General features: G+C 39.5%; 1 protein-coding gene across 1 annotated transcript in view; it reads right to left on the bottom strand.

Annotated features, from left to right (window-relative positions):
- LOC121635837 (ATP-binding cassette sub-family C member 4-like) overlaps positions 1-20,952 on the bottom strand; it is a 34,904-nt gene extending 13,952 nt beyond the window's left edge. Inside the window, exons 1-8 of the mRNA XM_041979193.1 lie at positions 20,655-20,952; positions 19,328-19,438; positions 15,038-15,158; positions 14,679-14,903; positions 14,501-14,590; positions 12,572-12,735; positions 9,450-9,575; positions 1,417-1,666 (exon numbers count right to left, since the gene is read on the bottom strand). Coding sequence (XP_041835127.1) covers positions 1,417-1,666; positions 9,450-9,575; positions 12,572-12,735; positions 14,501-14,590; positions 14,679-14,903; positions 15,038-15,158; positions 19,328-19,438; positions 20,655-20,734 — 1,167 coding nt within the window. The 5' untranslated portion in view covers positions 20,735-20,952. The remainder of the gene's footprint in view (positions 1-1,416; positions 1,667-9,449; positions 9,576-12,571; positions 12,736-14,500; positions 14,591-14,678; positions 14,904-15,037; positions 15,159-19,327; positions 19,439-20,654) is intronic.
- Between the last annotated feature and the right edge of the window lie 307 nt (positions 20,953-21,259).

Genomic DNA, 21,259 nt, shown 5'->3' with positions numbered 1-21,259 from the left:
AATTTGGGATTTGCAGCCAAATTATCTGATGATATAAAACATACTTACACAAACACACACACACACACACACACACACACACACACACACATGCACACACAGTCCTTACTCTCCATTTGACAACAAATCGATCATTTTCTTTTGAATTTTATGCCACAGTGGGCTGCAGTCCTGAACTTTTTACAGGTTTTTGTCATCAGACATTGTCGTTACTTAATGGGAAACTATATAATAGAGTAGGCTGCAGATTGTGTATCTGTTGAATGAACTGCCTCTGTGCTGCACATGTGTAACACATCTGGCAGTGACATGGAGCAATATATAACTCTAGACTTCTGTTTATTGAAGAGGGGGCTTGATTCAACAGCCTCGAGTCAGAAAAGATCAGTTTTTAATGTTTCAAAGGACTAAATTCAGAGACCAACATCCATTCGTAATATGAACATTGTATAAGCACTGAACTGAGCCGGAAGCACATGGAGGCTATCGGCTATGTTTATGGTTGTATGTCAATCAATATCAAATGTTTGGGACAGATTTTAATTAAAAAAACAAACATGATAAAAACATTGTTACAGTTTGAGGTTTGACCCAAAAAATCTGAGAGAAATGTTGGTGAAATCTTATTAAAATAGTCAAATGTGATTGATTTATTTTTAACATGAGGTACTTTCACATTGAGGAACATTTTTGTGAAATTGTTCCACAGTTTTAGATCCAGTTTGACTCAGACTGGTGAACTATTTGGTGTCTATTTTTCCACCTGAGAGACTCTGCCTCTCTGAAATGCTCCTTTTATACCCAGTCATGTTACTGACCTGTTGCCAGGCAACCTGATTAGTTGTTAAATGCTCTTCCAGTTGCTTCTGATTTGTACCAGTTACTTTTCCAGCCTTTTGTTGCTCCTGTTCCAACTTTTTCCAGACGTGTTGCTGCATCAGATTCACTATCAGCTTATATTTTCCATCACATGGTAAACTGTCTGTTTCAACATCTGGCATGTTGTTTATCTTCTACTAGGAATAGTAGTTGAAGAAATTTGGAAATCATTGTTTTCTGTTTTTATTTACATTTTACACAACGTCCCATCTTCATGGATTTGGGGTTGTATTTTCTCACTTTGCAGTTATACTGTATCTTGAGATTCTGAGTTTTGGATTTAAACCTTGTCCACCTGGATCTCACTATAAAAGTAAAAGGCAAGTATTTCAGTCTCTTCAGTTATGCAAACTTTTGACCAGACAGAACCGAATCAAATTGAAACATCAATAAATAACACCTGCAGCATGCAAGAAGTCTGGGGGATGTTTTTTCATTTTTCTATTGCTTTGCAGGGGCCCTGCACCTGTTCTTTATTATGTGTCTTATGTATTTACTTCAAGAACCTCAATAATTTCTAACAGAGACCAGAATTACCTTAATCCTGTGGATGCTCACAACAATCTCAGACATCTTCTCAATGGCCAGAGGGAAGAACAGGGTGACCGTGAGTTTTATTGTACCATAGAGGGACACGGTGACGAAGACGCTGCTGGCAGTGATGGGGTTGCCCAGGACAGCATAGACAGTGAAGGTAATGAAGACGGCGATCTTGCTGCTGGCGAAGAAGGAAGCCAAGTTGAGCCCTCGTAGGTAGGAGCTCTTCAATATCTGACTGATTTCTTTCCTGGAAATATGAAAAACAACATTATAAAGGTTGAAGGGCAATTTTTTTATGCTTTAGTTTTATTCCTGCAGGTGACTGAGTGACACATGAAAACTAGAGTTGGTGGTTCTTTAAAGTATTTGACAATCACATGACGGTACTGAGTGGATTTTTTATATTTAAGAGGAACACATGATGGATATTTTACATTTCTGCAAAAAGATAAAACAGAATTTGATGAATACATGAAAGAAAACAAGAATCCATCCTGCCTTTGGGCCCCTTAGTACCAACGTGGCCTGGTTTAACCAGCACAGCCTACCTGAGTATTGTTGCTGACCATGTCCATCCCTTTATGACCCCAGTGGAGCATCTTCTGATGCTACTTCCAGCAGGATAATGCACCATGTCACAAAGCTCAGACCATCTCCACCTGCTTTCTAGAACATGACGATGAGTTCACTGGACTCCAACGGCCTCCACAGCCACCAGATCTCAGTCCAGTAGAGCAGCTTTGGGATGTGGTGGAACGGGAGATTCTCATCATGGATGCAGCCGACAAACCTGCAGCAACTGTGTGATGCTGTCATGTTAATATGGAGAAAACCTCTGAGGAAGGTTTCCACCACCTGCTTCCATCTATCACACCAGGATTAAAAAGGTCCGACTCGGTACTAGAAGGTGGACCTGATGAAGAGGACGACCCGGTACTAGAAGGCGGTCCTGATGAAGAGGAGGACCCGGTACTAGAAGGTGGTCCTGATGAAGAGGACGACCTGGTACTAGAAGGTGGTCCTGATGATAAGGAGGACCGGTACTAGAAGGCAGTCCTGATGAAGAGGACGACCCAGTACTAGAAGGTGGTCCTGATGAAGAGGACGGCCCGGTACTAGAAGATGGACCTGATGCAGAGGAGGACCCGGTACTAGAAGGCGGTCCTGATGAAGAGGAGGACCCGGTACTAGAAGGTGGTCCTGATGAAGAGGACGACCTGGTACTAGAAGGTGGTCCTGATGATAAGGAGGACCGGTACTAGAAGGCAGTCCTGATGAAGAGGACGACCCAGTACTAGAAGGTGGTCCTGATGAAGAGGACGGCCCGGTACTAGAAGATGGACCTGATGCAGAGGAGGACCCGGTACTAGAAGGCGGTCCTGATGAAGAGGACGACCCGGTACTAGAAGGCGGTCCTGATGAAGAGGACGACCTGGTACTAGAAGATGGACCTGATGCAGAGGAGGACCCGGTACTAGAAGGCGGTCCTGATGAAGAGGACGACCCGGCACTAGAAGGCGGTCCTGATGAAGAGGACGACCCGGTACTAGAAGGCGGTCTTGATGAAGAGGACGACCCAGTACTAGAAGGTGGTCCTGATGAAGAGGACGACCCGGTACTAGAAGGCGGTCCGGGTGAAGAGGACGACCCGGTACTAGAAGGTGGACCTGATGAAGAGGAGGGCCCGGTACTAGAAGATGGACCGGATGAAGAGGACGACCCGGTATTGGAGGCGGTCCTGATGAAGAGGACGACCCGGTACTAGAGGCAGACCTGATGAAGAGGACGACCCGGTACTAGAGGCGTTCCTGATGAAGAGGACGACCCGGTACTAAAGGCGGTCCTGATGAAGAGGACGACCCGGTACTAGAAGATGGACCGGATGAAGAGGACGACCCGGTACTAGAGGCGTTCCTGATGAAGAGGACGACCCGGTACTAGAAGATGGACCGGATGAAGAGGACGACCCGGTACTAGAAGATGGACCGGATGAAGAGGACGACCCGGTACTAGAGGCGTTCCTGATGAAGAGGACGACCCGGTACTAGAAGATGGACCGGATGAAGAGGACGACCCGGTACTAAAGGCGGTCCTGATGAAGAGAAGGGCCCGGTACTAGAAGATGGACCGGATGAAGAGGACGACCCGGTATTGGAGGCGGTCCTGATGAAGAGGACGACCCGGTACTAGAGGCGGACCTGATGAAGAGGACGACCCGGTACTAGAGGCGGACCTGATGAAGAGGACGACCCGGTACTAGAGGCGGTCCTGATGAAGCGGCCAGTGAAGGTAGTCACTTTTTTCACTGATCATTTAATAAACACAAAAACAGATCCAACATGTCGAGTTAAATGAAGACATGCAGCAAACACTGTTTGTTCTAAGACCTGCTGTTTCGTTTTAGGGTGTCTGATTCCTAACATACTTCTAGAGCGATTATCAAAGCCATGACATATACCTGAAACACTGGACTGTTTCAGGGTGCAGATCTGGGGAAGTATATTTTTTGACTGTAGGGTTTCCAACTATTACCACCACCAGACAAACTAGATCTGGCCTCTAAGTCAAACTCAGAAATCAGCTACAAACATCCTTTAGGCTGACAGCCAGCCAATAACCCAACGATCAGTGTGAATGAGATCCAAAGTCCATCTGAGATTGGGAAATGCTGCCAGGCCTTTAGATATTGACCAGTGGATGGACTTCTCTCATTAAATAGCCCAGGACAGCAAACTAAGATGGCAAAAGACACTGAACTACTGGATTTGGCTGAAAACTCGACATTAATACCACCCAGTCAGTCAGCTGTAGTGGCGATGGCAGCATCTGTCTGTGGGGAAGTTAATCTTCAATAAGAGACTGGGTGAGAAGGATGGATACATAAAAAATACTGAGTAGATCCAAGAGAAAAAAAAACTTATACTCCTCTGGATTTTAACACGTAAAACTTTTTAATGTCTCAGGAGCAGTAGTGTGTAGCTCTGTGGGGTAAAATGTGATGGATATTTTACCCTTTAGATGATCTACGGAAGTTTTCCAGGCATTTCTATCCCGTCCAGGAGGTTTACAATCCAGCCACTAAATGTAGTTTTATTCAGAAACTCTATCTGGTAAATCCACAATGATCCATGATAACAGCATTATTTATCACATTTCACCATAAAAACATCACCATCACTACTATGTTGCTAAGAGACCTCTATTTAGACCTGGACATGATGATGAAGCCACTTCCTGTCAGACTTTCCACCAATCAGAGAGCTTAGATTGACGGTAGCGTCCAATCAGGAGCAGCCAAAGATCAACCAGTGAGCAGAAAGTTCTATGTGTGTGTGAAAAGAAGAAAAATAATGCTCCTCTATGGCTGGAATAAAGCCAAGAAGACGTTTCTGATGCACGGTGGCGCCACAAAGCAGCTGAGCTGGAGTTGGTTTAGTGAGGATAGCAGGTAAATAGTAGCAGGAATAACTGGAAATGAGGGAAGAAAAGCAAACTACTGTTAGTAATAAATTCTGCTTTCTTCTTCTGGCCGGCCTTTATGCTGCTATATCTATTCATACATTCATTTTACATCATTTTAGCCTCATAATTTGACAGCTGAGGCTGTCCTGGAAACACCATGTCTGCATGCTGACTGGGATTAAAAGCTTCAGCAGGAGGACCAACAATAGCAAAGAAGGCTGAATGTTTAGTGTTGAATTAAAAGGAAAGTTGTGCAGAGCTGGTAGAATCATTCACAGGAAAACTGGAGTCTCAAACATGGTTTAATTAAGGACCAAATAGACAGTTTCATGTAACCAGATGAGGAGAAAATGGATTAAATCTATAACGTGACATATACAAGTTTATGTTAAGGTTTCTGTTTTCTGTTTTCAGCTATGTGAAGTATGTCCCTGAAATTTCTTTTCCCAGAGCATACACGAGGTTTCCTCAGGCAAAGCCTGGCAAAGTCCACAGGATTAGTCAAACTGAGTGAACGGAGAGAGAATTCATGCTTTGATTGTTTCCAGATCAGCATGAACGTCTTGGCTTTTATCCTTCAGTAACATCTTAAAAACAGCAATAAAATTCTCTTCAAATATAAGACAGATAAAAGATTTCATCTTAAATAAATCATCTGTGGTTCAGGTATTGAGACCTATTGTCCTTAAGTCCACAGTTTTCAAGACAAAATGAGTTAATGAGTAAGTCTTTAATCTGTTTAGACTGTTACTTAAAAGCTGTCATTTATTGTCCAATACTGGTTGGCAATACATCCAACTTAAAAAGTGTTCTCCAGAAATGATGTAGAAAGGACATAGCTTTTTAGAAATTTGTTAGTAGAAATTAGTAGAAATGAAAAGAAATGAAAGCAGCGGCATCGTCTTTACCACCACGTCCTCCCTCTAAAAAAACACACTCAGCTGCAAAGACACGAAATGTCAAAAAGTTCAAACCAAAGTAATTTTTGGTTTTCTTTTTCTTAAAAGTCTTCACTTGCGACCGCTTTGGGCTGGAAACCATTAAAGTGATGCAGAACCTGCAACTTTTCTTCTAGACTGAGAATTTAAAAGCATGTTTTATCATTGAGGATGCCGTTTATGTTGCTAGAAGCTCTCTCATCTGATTCCACGATGTTGGTGTTCTAGCATCCCGTCCTCCTCATCGAGACATCATACCTTTGCTTCCGGGGTTTAGGACACGCCCATAAATTCATGCTACCCTCATCTCTGTGTCAACAGCTGTACCTCTGTGTTGTTAGCATCCTTTACTGAGGTAATTATACAGTAATATAGCAGGATGACGTCCTCTTTTACCCGGACATGTTTTCTTTTTGAGAGGTAAAAAAAAAAAGTGTCCAGCTGGAATTCAATGTCGTCCGGAATTAGTAACCAGAGTTTTTTAGCACTAAAGTGGTTGTTTTATGTAGCCTAGCTTAAATAAATTCAGTAAAAATGTCAAAACATAAGTGTGAAGTAGGCCTCTTCATCATACTGCAGTAGCATTGAATGTCTAGCCACATGGATAGACACATGGACTTTACTGGGGTCATTTATATTATAAAGAAATCTTAGCTGCATACTTATGTTTGATTTTTGAGATTGTGTCTATGTGAATTAATGATCTTCAAACTATTTGTTGAGAGCATAATACTGCAAACTGCATTTAAAAATCTGTGATATTATAATCTGAGGGGTTAGAGCAGATCGACTATCAATATCTATCAGTTCAGTCTTTGGTAGGATGTTTTGACACGGCATCACATTTCCATACAACACCGGCTTACTGTAAGCGCACACTGATGCAGCACTGAGCTGCTTAAAACTTAGCAAACTATTCTTATTTCAATAATTGAGGTCAACAATCGAAATATTTGCATACAACAAGATAACACTGATGACTTGTCTCACACTTGGGGGCATAGATTAATTCTGCTTTCAGAGTCCTTCAACAATGTGGAATTTGAGAAGAGCTGATGCAGAACAGTGGGCAGTCATTGAAGCAGACTAACCCGAGCAGACAGGACGGCTGCACTGAGGATTCCTCTCAAAGCTTCTGTTTTATGGTAATGAATAAACATGAGGAAGCGCTCGTATAGTCAGTTCATTTCCTAGCTGGAACTTTACCATCTCCAAAAAACTGTTTTTATAACGTTTTTATAAACAAAGACTTATTTTGTTTACGATATTAGACATTTGTCACTGAGCTAAAAACATATTGATGGGTGATAAAATCTAGTTTATTAAATAATATTAATTACAAAAAGTTAGTACAGTAAATTTATATAAGGTTCAGGATCGGAATTGCTGACAAACATGAGGTATGAGTACAGGTTGTGGGGAAAACTGCAGTACGGTTGTAGCTGTGAATCATTTCCAGGCATGTCAGTGTTGCATAGTGTTGCGCCTAGAAAAATGATTCACAGCTACAATCACTGCTATGTGGTTTCAACCTCTGCCAGCAAGACAAGTTGGAACTCATATTCATGTTTGTTTCCAAATTCTCCTTAAAACCCTCTTTACTCTTAACTGACTGTTGATGTTTTTTGTATTTAGTGTATTTAATATATATATATATATATATATATATATATATATATATATATATATATACACATAGTTTATATCATTATTCAGCACTTTGGTTAATATTGTGTTTAAATTGCTCTATAAATGAATTGGATTGGACCATTAAGTGAACACTGAGTAAATTTAATACACCTCAAACTCAAAACCTGTATAAACAGGAACTGTTGTTGGATTTAAACTCTTCACATGATTTGGGCCTAATATGTTACTTTTATTATGTACTTTATTGTTACCAAGCTGCTTTCAACAAATTCTTATCAAAAATAAAAGCCTTGTTTCAAATCTTCACTTTAACTAGAGGCTGGTGTCTAAACCCACTTTTTTAATCTAAACCCATTTTTAATCGCCTTCTATCATTTTTAGATACTCGTGGAGTTTTTGAAGGGTTCTAGTCTGGTTTTAAATCCCACCACAGCACTAAAACTGCACTTTGAAGAGTTTCTAATTACCTATTTTAACTCTGCTTTCTCTGCCAGTTAGTTCTTCTGGATTTAACGCTTGTTCCGGGACTTTTTGTCCTTTCAGGTATTGTTTCCCTCAACGTTTGGCCATCATTTTGGTTGCGTTAACACATACGGGAAGATTTTTTTGTAAGAAAGCTTTACTCTTGAAGAACTTTGAAGCTCCAATTCGAATTTTTCTTTAAGGTCAATAGGATACTAGGGACAAATTTACTTCCTTTTCAGGTCATTAGAAAACAAAAAAGTCCACAACAAAACACTGTTATAGAAACATTACAGGTTGGTAATAATTTTCCACATTTTTTTTTTCAGTGACCTTCACTACTAATCAAAATGACAAGAAATGTAATAATAATTTTAACCTTTTAAATGCTAATTTGATTACACGATAACACTGTTCTTAAAAAACAACAGACATTAAACTAATTAATTAATTTAATAGGTTTTTACTCATTTTAGTACTTTGAAGACTGATATAAAAACAGCTCTCAAACATGTATTTTATAATTATGTATATTTTTTGTATATTTTTTTGTAATAACAAAATTAGTTTTGATTAGAACTTGATTGAAAAATAAGAGAGAAAGGGTTAATGTGAGAGTATGCATATGTATATGTACATATATGTGTGTTTATAAAAGGCAATGCACTCTTCATATTTCCTGTATGCTTGTATGGAAACGTCTTGGTAAAATATCTGGCCCACTTTTTGTCTGCAGTCGCTATCGGAGCTCTATGATGGTTTGTTATTGTGGTTCCTAACTTTGGGTAAAGATACTCAGAGTTAATTGAACCAAGTCAAAGCAGCTCAGCTTAAACCGAAAACTCAAAGTTTCTTTTTAGGCTGAGATGCACCTTCTTTCTGGAACAGGCCCCAAGTCATTTTCTACCTTCTTCAAAGTTCACATTAACATAAGTTACGATTTGGGCACCCAGAGGTTTGCATGCCACTGCATGATCACTGAACTTTCTTCCACTTTTCATTTCATAAAATTAACCCAGACAGCTTACCGTGTTCCTGTCATGTAACATTTATCGGTCAAGTACCACAAAACAAACAGATACCATTAAATTTCTTGCAATGACACTCCCCAATTCTCAGTTCAGGGAGTCAGAACCATGTCAGGTGAATCTGCCGCCTCATTTTACCTTTGCAGTCTGTGTTGTGCTGACAAGAAAAACAGACTTCTCCTTCATTAAACTAGGAGAAACAGGTTCCAATCATCTGAAGGCATGCTCCTCAAGTCACCCATATAATTCCTTTTCTTTGGCCTTAGGGGAGTGACAACATGATGACACAATTAACCTGAGCTCCTAACAGAATACCACACAAAACAGCACAAACAGGTCTAAGGTGTATTGAGGATACCTGTTGTAATGCATGCAGTTAATGCTTTTATGCAACATTCTGTTTGCATGACTTTAAGTACAGTCCTGTAAACAAAAAGAAAAACTAAAGAAAAGAGAATAGATAACAGATAACCTTGTGTTTTTCCCTTACCTTCGGACTTCAGTAAGCAGGGATGAAAGTGGTTTTTCCCAAGCATACATCTTTATTATCCTGATGCCAGACACCACTTCATTCATGATACGGATTCTACCGTCAGTGAGTACAGCAGTTTTGGTCCTGAGAACACAAAAAGAAAAGGGGTCAACAAAACACGGATAAACCAGATATAAGGTGATAGCATCAGCTGTTCAATCTTAAGGCCCATTAATGCTTGAAGCAGAAGACGGAAAACGCAGACTGGGGGACAGTTTCGTCTGTCTTCTGCATCGGTTACGTGCATAATTTGGTCCGTTGTCGGGGAGCTCAGCTACCCATCGCTTCACGTAGAAGACGGAGCTATACCACCAGAAAGAGCGGGGTCAGTATTGAGCTAACACACAACCAGTGAAAGGAACAAACCAGAGAAGAAGAAGAGGAACAGGAAGAAGATGATGCAGAACTGCCGAATAAAAAGGACCTGAAGAGGAAGAAGTTGGGAACAACAACATTCACATTTACAGACACAGCTGTAGACATGGACGGTTGTAAACAACTTTATAGTGGTTTACTGCCACCGACCGGGGTCAAAACGCAGAAGTGAACTCTGAACTCGGCACTGCCCACCTGTGGATGTACTGACTTATTATCCATGGAAACATAAAAGAAGCATGGAAGTATGAGGGCGGTGACGTGTGACGAAACTGTTAGTCTGCGTATCCATATGCTGCGTCAAGCATAAATGGCCCTTTAGCAGAATAAAACAGACAAGCAGCTGCTAAAAAACCGACAAAAACATCAGCAACACAAAGAAAAACATGAACATGGCTGTAGTTGTTGGTGATTAAACCCACAACACGACAGTGACTGTCTCAGCATGCAGGTTAGTAGATAACAGGAATGAATGGTGATAAGTGATCGAGCACATGTGACCACCGCAAAGATCAGAGCCATCCCAGGGATCTCGGGAGTTGGGACTCAAGAGACCAGCCGCCCCCCAAGACCACGTGTCCCACCCAGCCTGCCACTGGGATGCCCAAATCAGGCACCCTGGGGACGGGTACTTACATCCTGAAATTCTGTACCTGTGATGTCCTCTCTGTCCTCTAGTGGACAGGAACTGGATTTTGGAGTAGAAAAAAATTTCTATGGCATCTTTTGGTGCAAACTGTTTTGTAAAAAGTTGCACAAAAACCTCCTGCTGCTGCATTTTTATGTAAATGATTGTTTATAGCTTTGTTTTTTGCTAAACTCCTACATTAGTCTTTAAAATCAACTATTAATATTTGCATTCTAAGTTTGAAAACTGGTTATTAAACATGTTTGTGGCTCTCACACTAAAAAAGTTTAACTTTTTCCTACTTTGATTTTGTGTTTGTGTGATTTTAGGTCCTGGATGTCAGGTGAAGACTACAGAGCGCTATCTATTCATGTAGCTTTTTTCTTTTTTTATTTGCTTGGAGCTTAGTTTTAGTTTTCTCTGAATGTTTGCATTGTCAAAAGATTTTTCATTGCTCAGTACAAACCCCGTAAAGTTCATTCATTTAATTTTTATTTTGAGCAGATAGTCTTCCAAGCAGAAAAAAACACATAATGCATGACATCGGCTGTACAGTTAAGTCCACAACCGACTTAAATCAGGCTATACGAAATAAGAATTTTACACTGATGCTCGAAAAGGAGTAAAGAGAAGTAAAACTGATTTAACCCCACCCCAATTTTTAAAAGAAAATACATTCCCCTCCCCCCCAAAAAACAAACAACAACAAAAAAACAAACAAAAATAAAAACAAAGATCTGCTTCCTTATTAAATTACCTCAGAGAACCTCATCGACAAACAGTGTTATTTGTGCAAACCACACATACATACTTATACTTATTTTTTACATACTTACCTATTTATACACTGATATTACCACAGTGTGTGTGTAAAAGTGAAGACCAAATACCAACAGTGGTAAACAGAACACCACCAAGGTACGTCACGTCTAAACCAACTAGCCATACAACATAAATACGAGTAAACGTCACTTTCTCTGTATTGTGACCAGACATTCTGTTTTAAAAAGGTCTGAGATGGTAAAAGCTTTGACGTAGCTTTACTTTGAGCTCCAGACTGGTCCACAACTTAACATCACATACAGACATAGAAAAACTTCTGGTGGTTCTTACTATTGGAACTATAAAGTTCCCAAATCTGCTCCAAGCCATACGACTGGTCTCTGCACATGACAATAAACCTCTTCAACCTGAACTCAATTCAAAATGAAAAAGGTTGTTTTCTGCTACGCATCCAGCAAGGGCCCCAAGAACGGACGAAATGATGCAGGTAAATGATGCAGAAGACTGACCAAATGCTCCGTATCAGTCTTTTGCATAGAGCATTAATGGACCTTTAGAGGCAAGTAATGAAAAGAAGGTAGAAAGAAAAACAAAGACTCTGATACGATAAGAAAAAAAATACTACTCACAAAAAGTAAAGGATATTCAACTTTTCAGTGAAATTTAGAAAAGATGTAAAAAGTTGCTGCTATTTTGAAGACATTTCAGTAAAATCATGTGACAGTAATTCCTTAATCTCAAATAATTTACTGAAACAAAACCCAACAACAGTGGTGGGCGTACCTCAACATAAAATGTCAGTGTATCTTTAACTTGTCATGTGTCCGGCGTTGTCTTCATCTAATGACGTCTACATGTCAACAGGAGGATGAAGAGGACTGTTTAGATACAAGGTGTCGTTAAACCAGAGGCTTTAGTGTTTCATTCATGGTTCAGACACTTGTTTTACTGTTTTTTTGTGGTTAATCATCTTGTTAGAGAACAGTTTATGAAATAAGGACTTAAACACTGAAAAGATGTACATGTGCACATAAAAGTTGAGAGAAGATTGAATTTAAGTTTTAATGAGTTTTAGGTTCATTCTGACATCACATGAAACGTCACATATCCATAACTTTTTGTGAGTAGTGAATATACAGCTACTTAAATAGATATCACACTAAATAGTTAGACCTCATCAGCTTCTGGGCCTTTGCTTCAAGAAGTTTTCTCTAACTGGACCACTTTAAATTTTGGTTGAATACCCAGAGGAAGATCCTGCCAAGACCACATAACTCCTTTACCTGTTGCTTACCTAAAGATGCCAAAGAGTTTCCCAAACCACGTCTGTAGAGGCATCATGAGCGCAATGACGGCCATGCCCGTGAGACACGAGGGTCCAAGCTCGTACCAGAGGAAGACGATGATCACCACTGCTTGAAGAGGTCCCACCCAGAGGTAGTGCAGATTGAGTGTAATCTACAGAAAATGATCAAAGATTAATTTAAACCTCCTGAAAACAACAGTGGACCTTGAACTGAAGGGGGAAAAACACACCAGTACATTGATTTAATGAGTAATGAGCCAGTAGGATTGATCCAAATTAATGCTACCAATTAAATATTGATACAGAAATAATTTGTAAGACAAGTTTATGGCTCTTTAATCTAATCTTGATCATATTGTAGCAAAATTTAAGCAAACATCAAATCGTTTAATATTATTGTATCACACCATTTTATATATATATATATATATATATATACATACACCAAACATGTACAAGAAAACTAGTTTAGACTTGGCCTGGATAAATTTCAGTTCTTCTTATATCTAGGTCAGAGATGACTCAACTAAAGACATCAGGGGATCTGGAAATCAGTATTCATGTCCCCCCATATTAAGAACAAATTCCTCCACCAGAACCTTTCACGTTAGAGAAAGTGTGGAATGACTCATGTCAACCATAGCCATGTATTTGGGATGTTTCCAAAGATAAAACCATAAATCAGAAGCTGGGAAAAATTCTTGCTTATAATTAGTTTTGAATGTTATTGCTTTGAACTTTTGTAACCTTATATGTGAATATTTTCTAAGGATTGAAATAAATAATTTATTTAGACGACACAATTATCTTGCAGATATTGAGGCCTGGATGTGCCGGAACTTTCTTCTTTTAAATCAGACAAAAACAAAATTCTTCATTTTTTTGTCCCGAACATATTAGAAGTTCTTTGTGTAAGCATTTCATTTTGCTGGATAGCATCAGACTGGCTTCAAGCAATACTTCGAGGAACCCTGACAGTATCTCTTACCAAGGATTATTCTTTCTTCCCCTATTAGGGAAGTATCCAGAAATGCTTTGTTTTTTTAAAGTCCGACCCAAGAAAAATTGGGAGAAACCAATTTCTTTTTTATCTGACGTCTTTATTTGGCCCTTTAACAAATGTTTAAAAAATTAACAAAATTATTTTTTGTATATTTACTGTTTCTTACTGTATATGTCAAAATTAATGTAGTGCAAAAGGTGTCCACCATGGGGCAGAAGACAAGGATCACATTGTGTTCAACAGGGTGTTTTAGCAAAGTTTACCATAAAGAGATGCAAAAGGCCTCAGAAACACACAGCATTGAGGAGTTAATGTCATGGTTTAAGTGGTTTTAGTTCTATTAGTCTATCAGATCCTCTCCCAGAGAGGTCAGTCCAGTTTAAAATCACTGTCCATCCTAAATCCAAGGTTTGTGATTGTTGGCTTTATATGCAGTGACAAGCTTCCTAAGTTACCAAGAGAAATTGGGTCCAAACACGATTACTTCTGTTTGTTTTTATTTTTATTTCTTATTATATTTTAATTAATTTAGGGCTATCCAAGCTTTAATGTCACAAAGACATTCAAGACGAGATGTTACTGAGTCCCGAGGAAGTAAATAAAGCGAGAAAAGCAGGGCCCCTAAAAACGAACCCTGGGGAACCCCACAGAATGAATGAGGAGAGGAGGAGCCAGAAACAACAACACTTACACAAAAGGTTCCATCTGTTAAATAGTACCTGCGCCAGTTCAGAGCAGAGCCACCAACACCCACAGGATGTTGTAAACAAAAAACAAAATGTTGTATCAAAAGCAGCAGACAGGTCAAGAAGGACTAGACCTGATGAGACTGAGCATCTCCACTTAAATTTAGATTTTGGCAATGTTTGTGTTAACTAAAAACTAATACAGTTACAAAAGAAAGGTTACCATACCTCGTTAAAATGACTGACGTCATTCGAAAGGAGGTTCACGATCTGTCCAGTGGTTGTGCGTCCCATGGCCTCGCTGCTGAGACGAAGAGCCTGATGAGAGAAATGTCCCTTTCTGGTGAATTTGACAGGAAATTTTTTAGCACAACTGAATAATAAAATCTGCTAAATCATCACTGACCTTTTTGTAGATCATGTGACACATGGCCACTCTACTCTTCATACCAATTCTTAGAACATTACAGCAGTAAAGATGCTGGAGGATGGCCAGACCAAAGGAGGAGATGGACAATGCTGCAGCGTAACCATACGCTATGTACAAACTCCTCTGATCGTCTGGATCGTAATTCTCAAAGTACTGGATTATTTTCCCCAGAAGAAGAGGCTGGATCACCTTAAAAGCTTCCTGTGTGACAAAATAAGAAATTCTTAATGAAATAACTAAAAGACAATAGATGGAGGAAATAGCAATAGCATTAGCAACATAGCATGCCAAAGAATCTCTAAAAGTGAGTAAATCTTTCAAAATATAGAACATACCAGTGTAAATACGAACAGCCCAGCGAGTGCATAGGGTTTTCCATAACACCTAATGAGGACTCTGGTGAGTTTTGGGGTCTGAAGTTGCTTTGCAGCCCTTCGCACTTCATGATCCCAAATTCTACGAAGAAAAACATTCAAAATTACTAGAAGTATGTTAAAAGAAATTGAGGAACTGATTAGAATCGATTTAAATTAAAATATCTATTTATAAAACCCCTACTCTCTCGTTATTACTGATGCTCGCTGAGTTCTTAGCATATTTACAATAGAAAGGTTTCCTGTGTCGCTTCTGCCCAAAATCAGCTTCTCTCGCGGAGAAAATGCAAAATTTGGTTTTTCATTCACCACTGGATTGCATTCAGCTACTTAGCAGCTTATTAGCTCTCGCATTAGCAGCAAACGCTAAATGCTGTTACTTACTCTGTGAGAAGCGAGAACTTTTTATTGTTCTCAGGGCCACGAGAGCAAAATAATGTAATTTTTCTCTCGTGAATTGGGACAGTTCTTGAAACATTGGTCAAAAAGAACTTTTTTTTTTGTGTGGCTCTGAAAAGTATTGTGCGATTGGTCGGATGTTTGAGGTGAGAGTAGTTAACGCAGGAAAGAATAAAGCGGAAAGTTGTGGCTTCTGCATTTTGCCTGATACGAGGCTGAACAGATAATGAACAGCTGATCGAGGTGGTAAGAAAGTACGTAAATGTAAACAACACATGTGGGATTTAAAGACATGGACACTGCCACATGCACAACCCCGTCCTGTCGCAGACAAAGTTTCTCAGGAGGAAGAATTGACTGGACCGATATGAACTTTTTTCTTGTTCTTGAGGCCTCAAGAACAAGAACAGCGTTCTCGCTTCTCATGGTGTATGCAAGGCGCTTAAGACCGTGTGCTCCCACATTAGCAGCTAATGCTAATACTGTGTGCTTCCACATTAGAAGCTAACGCTAAGACCGTGCGCTCCCACATTAGCAGCTAATGCTAATACTCTGTGCTCCCACATTAGCAGCTAATGCTAATACTGTGTGCTTCCACATTAGAAGCTAACGCTAAGACCGTGTGCTCCCACATTAGCAACTAATGCTAATACTCTGTGCTCCCACATTAGCAGCTAATGCTAATACTCTGTGCTCCCACATTAGCAGCTAATGCTAAGACTGTTGGCTCCGCCATGATCAACATGAAATGTTTTAAAAGTTATAGGAAGTGACATCATCACACATACGTATTTCTAAATAAATCTGATGATGAACTGGTAAATGTAGACAACCATCTTTCAAATATTTCATTTCTAAAGTGCAGGTAGACCCGTCATAACAGATTATTACAGTAATCTGATTGCTCCGAAATATCTGATTTTGATGGCTGTGTAAACGGGCTCAGGGTAAATTCTAATTTAGCATCATAAAACTGAGGCTCTCGTTGCCCACATTTACATCACAGCGTGCAAAGTTTTAGTTTTTGTGAGCTTGAATATTCACCTTTTCTTTTGATGCTGGCTTACAACAAGAAATGGTCCAGTTTTTTGGTCCTTTCTGCATAGAGCTGCAGAATAACAATTCAATGAAAATGATTTTTCTTAAAATCCTTTTACATTTTGTTTGTTGCACATTAAAAATTCTTCAAGAAATTCACACTCTATGCAACTCAGGTGAATCTGTGTTAATGTCTGCAAAACAGCAGTTCGGGTCATCACAAATACATGAAAGGATTTGTGATTGTACAGAAAGACCAGACCAGTTGGCCTGCTGAGAGAAAGTCTATGTCTTTATTTGCATACTGAAAGGGAGATGCACATGTATTTAGAGCCATCTACTTGTGATTGGATCACCCAACATACATGATGATACTAGGTCTGAATGCACCCTCTCATTAACCCTTCAAACTCCAAGCCAAGCCAAGGTTTTCATGTACTTTTACATAGAAGCTGAAGCTTTTAATCCCATTCAGCATGTAGACATGATGTTTCCAGCCTCAGCTGTCAGATTATGAAGCTAAAATGATGTAAAATGAATGTATTAATAGATATAACAGCATAAAGGCCGACCTTTTCTCATCTGCACAACATCCTCTCAAGTCTTGGCTTTCAGGAGAAAAAAAATATTGTTATTGAAACAAACACACAACAGAAACTATTTCCATGTTTCCACTTTTTCCTCATTTCCAGTTATTCCTGCTACTATTTACCTGCTATCCTCACTAAACCAACTCCAGCTCAGCTGCTCTGTGGTGCCACCGTGCATCAGAAACGTCTTCTTGGCTTTATTCCAGCCATAGAGGAGCATTATTAGGGTCCGAGCCATACGAAGTATGGAAGGACCCTATTGTTGTTCAAATGTTTATTCTCCTTCTTCTAAGCGCCTTGAAGCCAAATTTGACCCCCTCAACACCCATGAAAAGTTGTGAAATTTGGCACACTCATCAAGCCCCGAGCAAATTTAGATATTCTAAGGTCCGCATACATTTCAATGCAAAAATGGCTCAACAGCGCCACCTAGAGACCAAAAAAATCCCCAAATGAATGGGGTCCCGAAAGTCTACTTCTACGTAGGAAGACGAAACTCGGCACACACGTGTAACACCCCGAGTCGAGCAAAAAAGTCAATTGAACACCTGTTGCCATGGCGACGGGGTGCCCGCCATCTTGGCGTGTACGGCCATTTTTTTCCCATTTTTTGCACTTTACACGCATCGTATTTGAACGAACTAGTCTGAGGGGATTCGTGCGAGTGAGTCAAACTTGGTGGGAAGCTTCCTGACAAGTTGGGGACCAAACGCTCCTCAAATCTTTCTAATAGCAGAAAGTGTGTTACCGTGGCAACCGACGGAAAATGACCTTCTCGCCATGAAACACGGTTTGCTCATATCTCCATAAAAATACATGGGATCTGCACCAAAGTTCACAGTATTCATACGTGTAACACCCCAAGTCCAGCAAAGAAGTCAACGGAACACCTGTTGCCATGGCAACGGGGTGCCCGTCATCTTGGATTTCACTGCCATTTGTTCCACCTTATACGCATCGTATTTGAACGAACTAGTCCGAGGGGATTTGTGTGATTGACTCCAAACTTAGTGGGGACCTTCCTGACAAGTTGGGGACCAAACGCTATTCAAATCTTTCTGACAGGAGAAAGCTCGTTGCCGTGACAACCGACGGAAAAAGGCTTCTCGCCATGAAACACAGTTTGCTCATATCTCCATAGGAATACATGGGAACTGCACCTAACTTGACAGGATTCATACAGGTTGGGTCCTTAACGCATTACGCCACCTGTTGTCATGGCAACATATTAGCATCGGGTGGCGGGGTCCAGAAGGCTTGGACCCGATGGATGCCGCTTGCGGCTTTAATTTTTTTTCTTTTCACACACACATAGAACTTTCTGCTCACTGGTTGATCTTTGGCTGCTCCTGATTGGACGTTACCGTCAATCTAAGCTCTCTGATTGGTGGAAAGTCTGACAGGAAGTGGCTTCATCATCATGTCCAGGTCTAAATAGAGGTCTCTTAGCAACATAGTAGTGATGGTGATGTTTTTATGATGAAATGTGATAAATAAAGCTGTTATCATGGATCATTGTGGATTTACCAGATAGAGTCTCTGAATAAAACTACATTTAGTGGCTGGATTGTAAACCTCCTAGATGGGATAGAAGTGCCTGGAAAACTTCTGTAGATCATCTAAAGGGTAAAATATCCATCACATTTTACCCCACAGAGCTATACAGTACTGCTCCTGAGACACTGATGGTGGTAAAAGAGATTTAGTGGAGTTTTATGGTTTAATTGATAGTCCAGATTAAAATCTTGTTCTTCTCACCTCTGGAGAAGTGGACAAAAGGACGTTAAAAACTCCACAAGGTTGTGTTCAGTCTTTAAGAGATGAGGAAGTGCGGTGGGGGAATGATTAGACTGAGGGAACAGGAAAAACTGGAAAACAAGCTTTGGCAAAAGAACATGCTGAACATTTAGAGAGGAATGAAAATGATGACGAGGCCCCAGTCTGAGAGAACAGGTGAGGTGTCCAATGAGCTGAAATAACTGCTGCCATTTTGACTTTATACTTTATACATATTCCTCTAAGGTATCCCGCTGTGCCTCTCATCATCCTCCCATCATACATTTAAATAACATCCCGATTAACAACTAAACCTTCCTCCACTCCACCTTTCTGTCTGTTCCTAGAAACAAAGTGCCTCTCTGTGTTCCTAGAAAGCCAAACTATATACTTCTCTTTGTTTAAAATGCTAAATATGACCCAACTTGCTTCCATCTGTTGCACATACTTCTGTAGCTCCTCTCCCAGAGTTTCACAGCGATCTTCTGGAAGAACCTCATAGATGTTGTTCTCATCAAGTTGCTGTTTGTGACCAAGATTCAGCAACGGGGTCAACCAGCTGAAACAGAGTCATGTGCAGAGTTAAGACACCATGGACAGGACTTCATAAAAAATACAAATATCACAGACATCTTGATGAAACTGGACCTCGTCATACAAGAGTATAAATATGACCAGACTGAGATTATCACTGTTGATGTTGAACTTAAAAATCAATAAATGACTTGTCTGAGCAGATGACTGCGTGTACAATCAGAAGCATTAATCAGTAATTTCAGAAAGTAGATGATTTGCTGCATTTTTGTGAAACAGACCTTCAGTTACAGATGAACCCGGAACTATTCATGTGGGTGAAAGCTGACAGTTAAAAAGAAAAAAGAAGGCAAAGAAAGATTCTCCAGTAATTTGAATATTAAATTCTCCAGGTAACAAAGCAAATTTAACCTGTTGACACCTGGTGTCTCCAATTTAAAACAAACCACTTCTGGCCTTTGTTCATTTTATTTCTTTTTAAATCAAACTAGTTTATTTTATTTGTTTGCTTTGGTTCAATATTGCTTATTTTTATATTATTAATTTATTATTTAATCTTAAATAATTTAATATTTGAATGTATTTCATTCCAATAGTTTTTCTTTTAAATATCTTTTCTGCTGATTTTTTTTATATTAAATTTAGTTTTTATAGAATTGTCAACAAATTGAGGCGTTAAGGTGAACTCATGACTGATTCCTGCGAAAAATGTTGCAGAAACAAAATCATGTATTTAATGTAGGATATGTAGAAACAGGTTTGTGAGTCTTACTTGGAATTTTAAAATAATTTTAAGATTTGAAGACTTTTCTTTGTCGTTATTTCCTGGCAGGCTCACAGAAATACCTGGCCACAAACCAAAACAAAACAGCAAAATCAGGACATTTCTTTGCACATAAAATATTTTTTCTGTAAAGATTTTTTTTCTTTTTATTAAAAATAAACAAAATGTTTCTGCCAAGAATTTTCTTTTGTTTGTTTTAATTATTATTTTTAATAAAATAAAATCAAGTAAATTCATATTGTCTACCTTATTAGAAAAAAAAAAAGAAAAATCTTTGAAAAAGTTCGGCTTTTAAAACACAGATTATTACAAAACTATATTTTTAAATATCGTAGCGGCTCTGCTGTATTAACGTAACAGCTAAAGCACGCGCTTATTTCAGACATGCGCGCTGCCGTCTGGATGTTATCGATTGAACCATTCTGTAAAAATCAGCGGTGTAACGACAAGTTCTTACCACAGAAACATTCTCGAACAAAGCCCGGCGGTTTCCAGCGGGTTGTGCCTCCCGCCCGTCTTCTCCGTGTCCGTGGCCATGGTGACAGAAACTCGGCCGCCCAGGTCTCCGGTTCGACAGGCTGACGGTACACATCACTACACCCCCGGAGCCACTTCTTATAATTCTCTGCGTGTGTAGTTGGCTTACCTCATGTAAAACTGAGTATCAGCCAATGAAACAGCTGGCAGCTGTTCTTTGTAATTTTGCCGGAATATTCAATGTAAAGACACAACCTATTTACAAAGAACTAAAATGAAAGTTAATGTTTTTTTTTATTTTATTTTTATCATCATATGGTCGAGGCGTCTGGACTGTCTAACCGAATTGTTTATTATTTGCCAGCTTTTGTTTCACTTATGCTACTACTGTGTTACTGACGCTTCTTTTTCTTAATGTACTTAAACGCATCTGCAATTTTCCTGCTATTTGTTACCATAACTTCTGGTTGAAGCACCGAATTACAAAAAGCCTACGCCTAAATATTTTAGTCTTTCCTTTGCCCGGGGTTGACGCAGAAGGTTAACTAGGTATTCCTAAAGTCTTTATCATAACTGATCAAGTTA

This window comes from Melanotaenia boesemani, chromosome 24, assembly GCF_017639745.1.
Source record: "Melanotaenia boesemani isolate fMelBoe1 chromosome 24, fMelBoe1.pri, whole genome shotgun sequence".
Classification (NCBI taxonomy): Eukaryota; Metazoa; Chordata; class Actinopteri; order Atheriniformes; family Melanotaeniidae; genus Melanotaenia; species Melanotaenia boesemani.
Note: the sequence above shows the minus strand (reverse complement) of the source record. Positions and strands in the feature narration are given on the sequence as shown.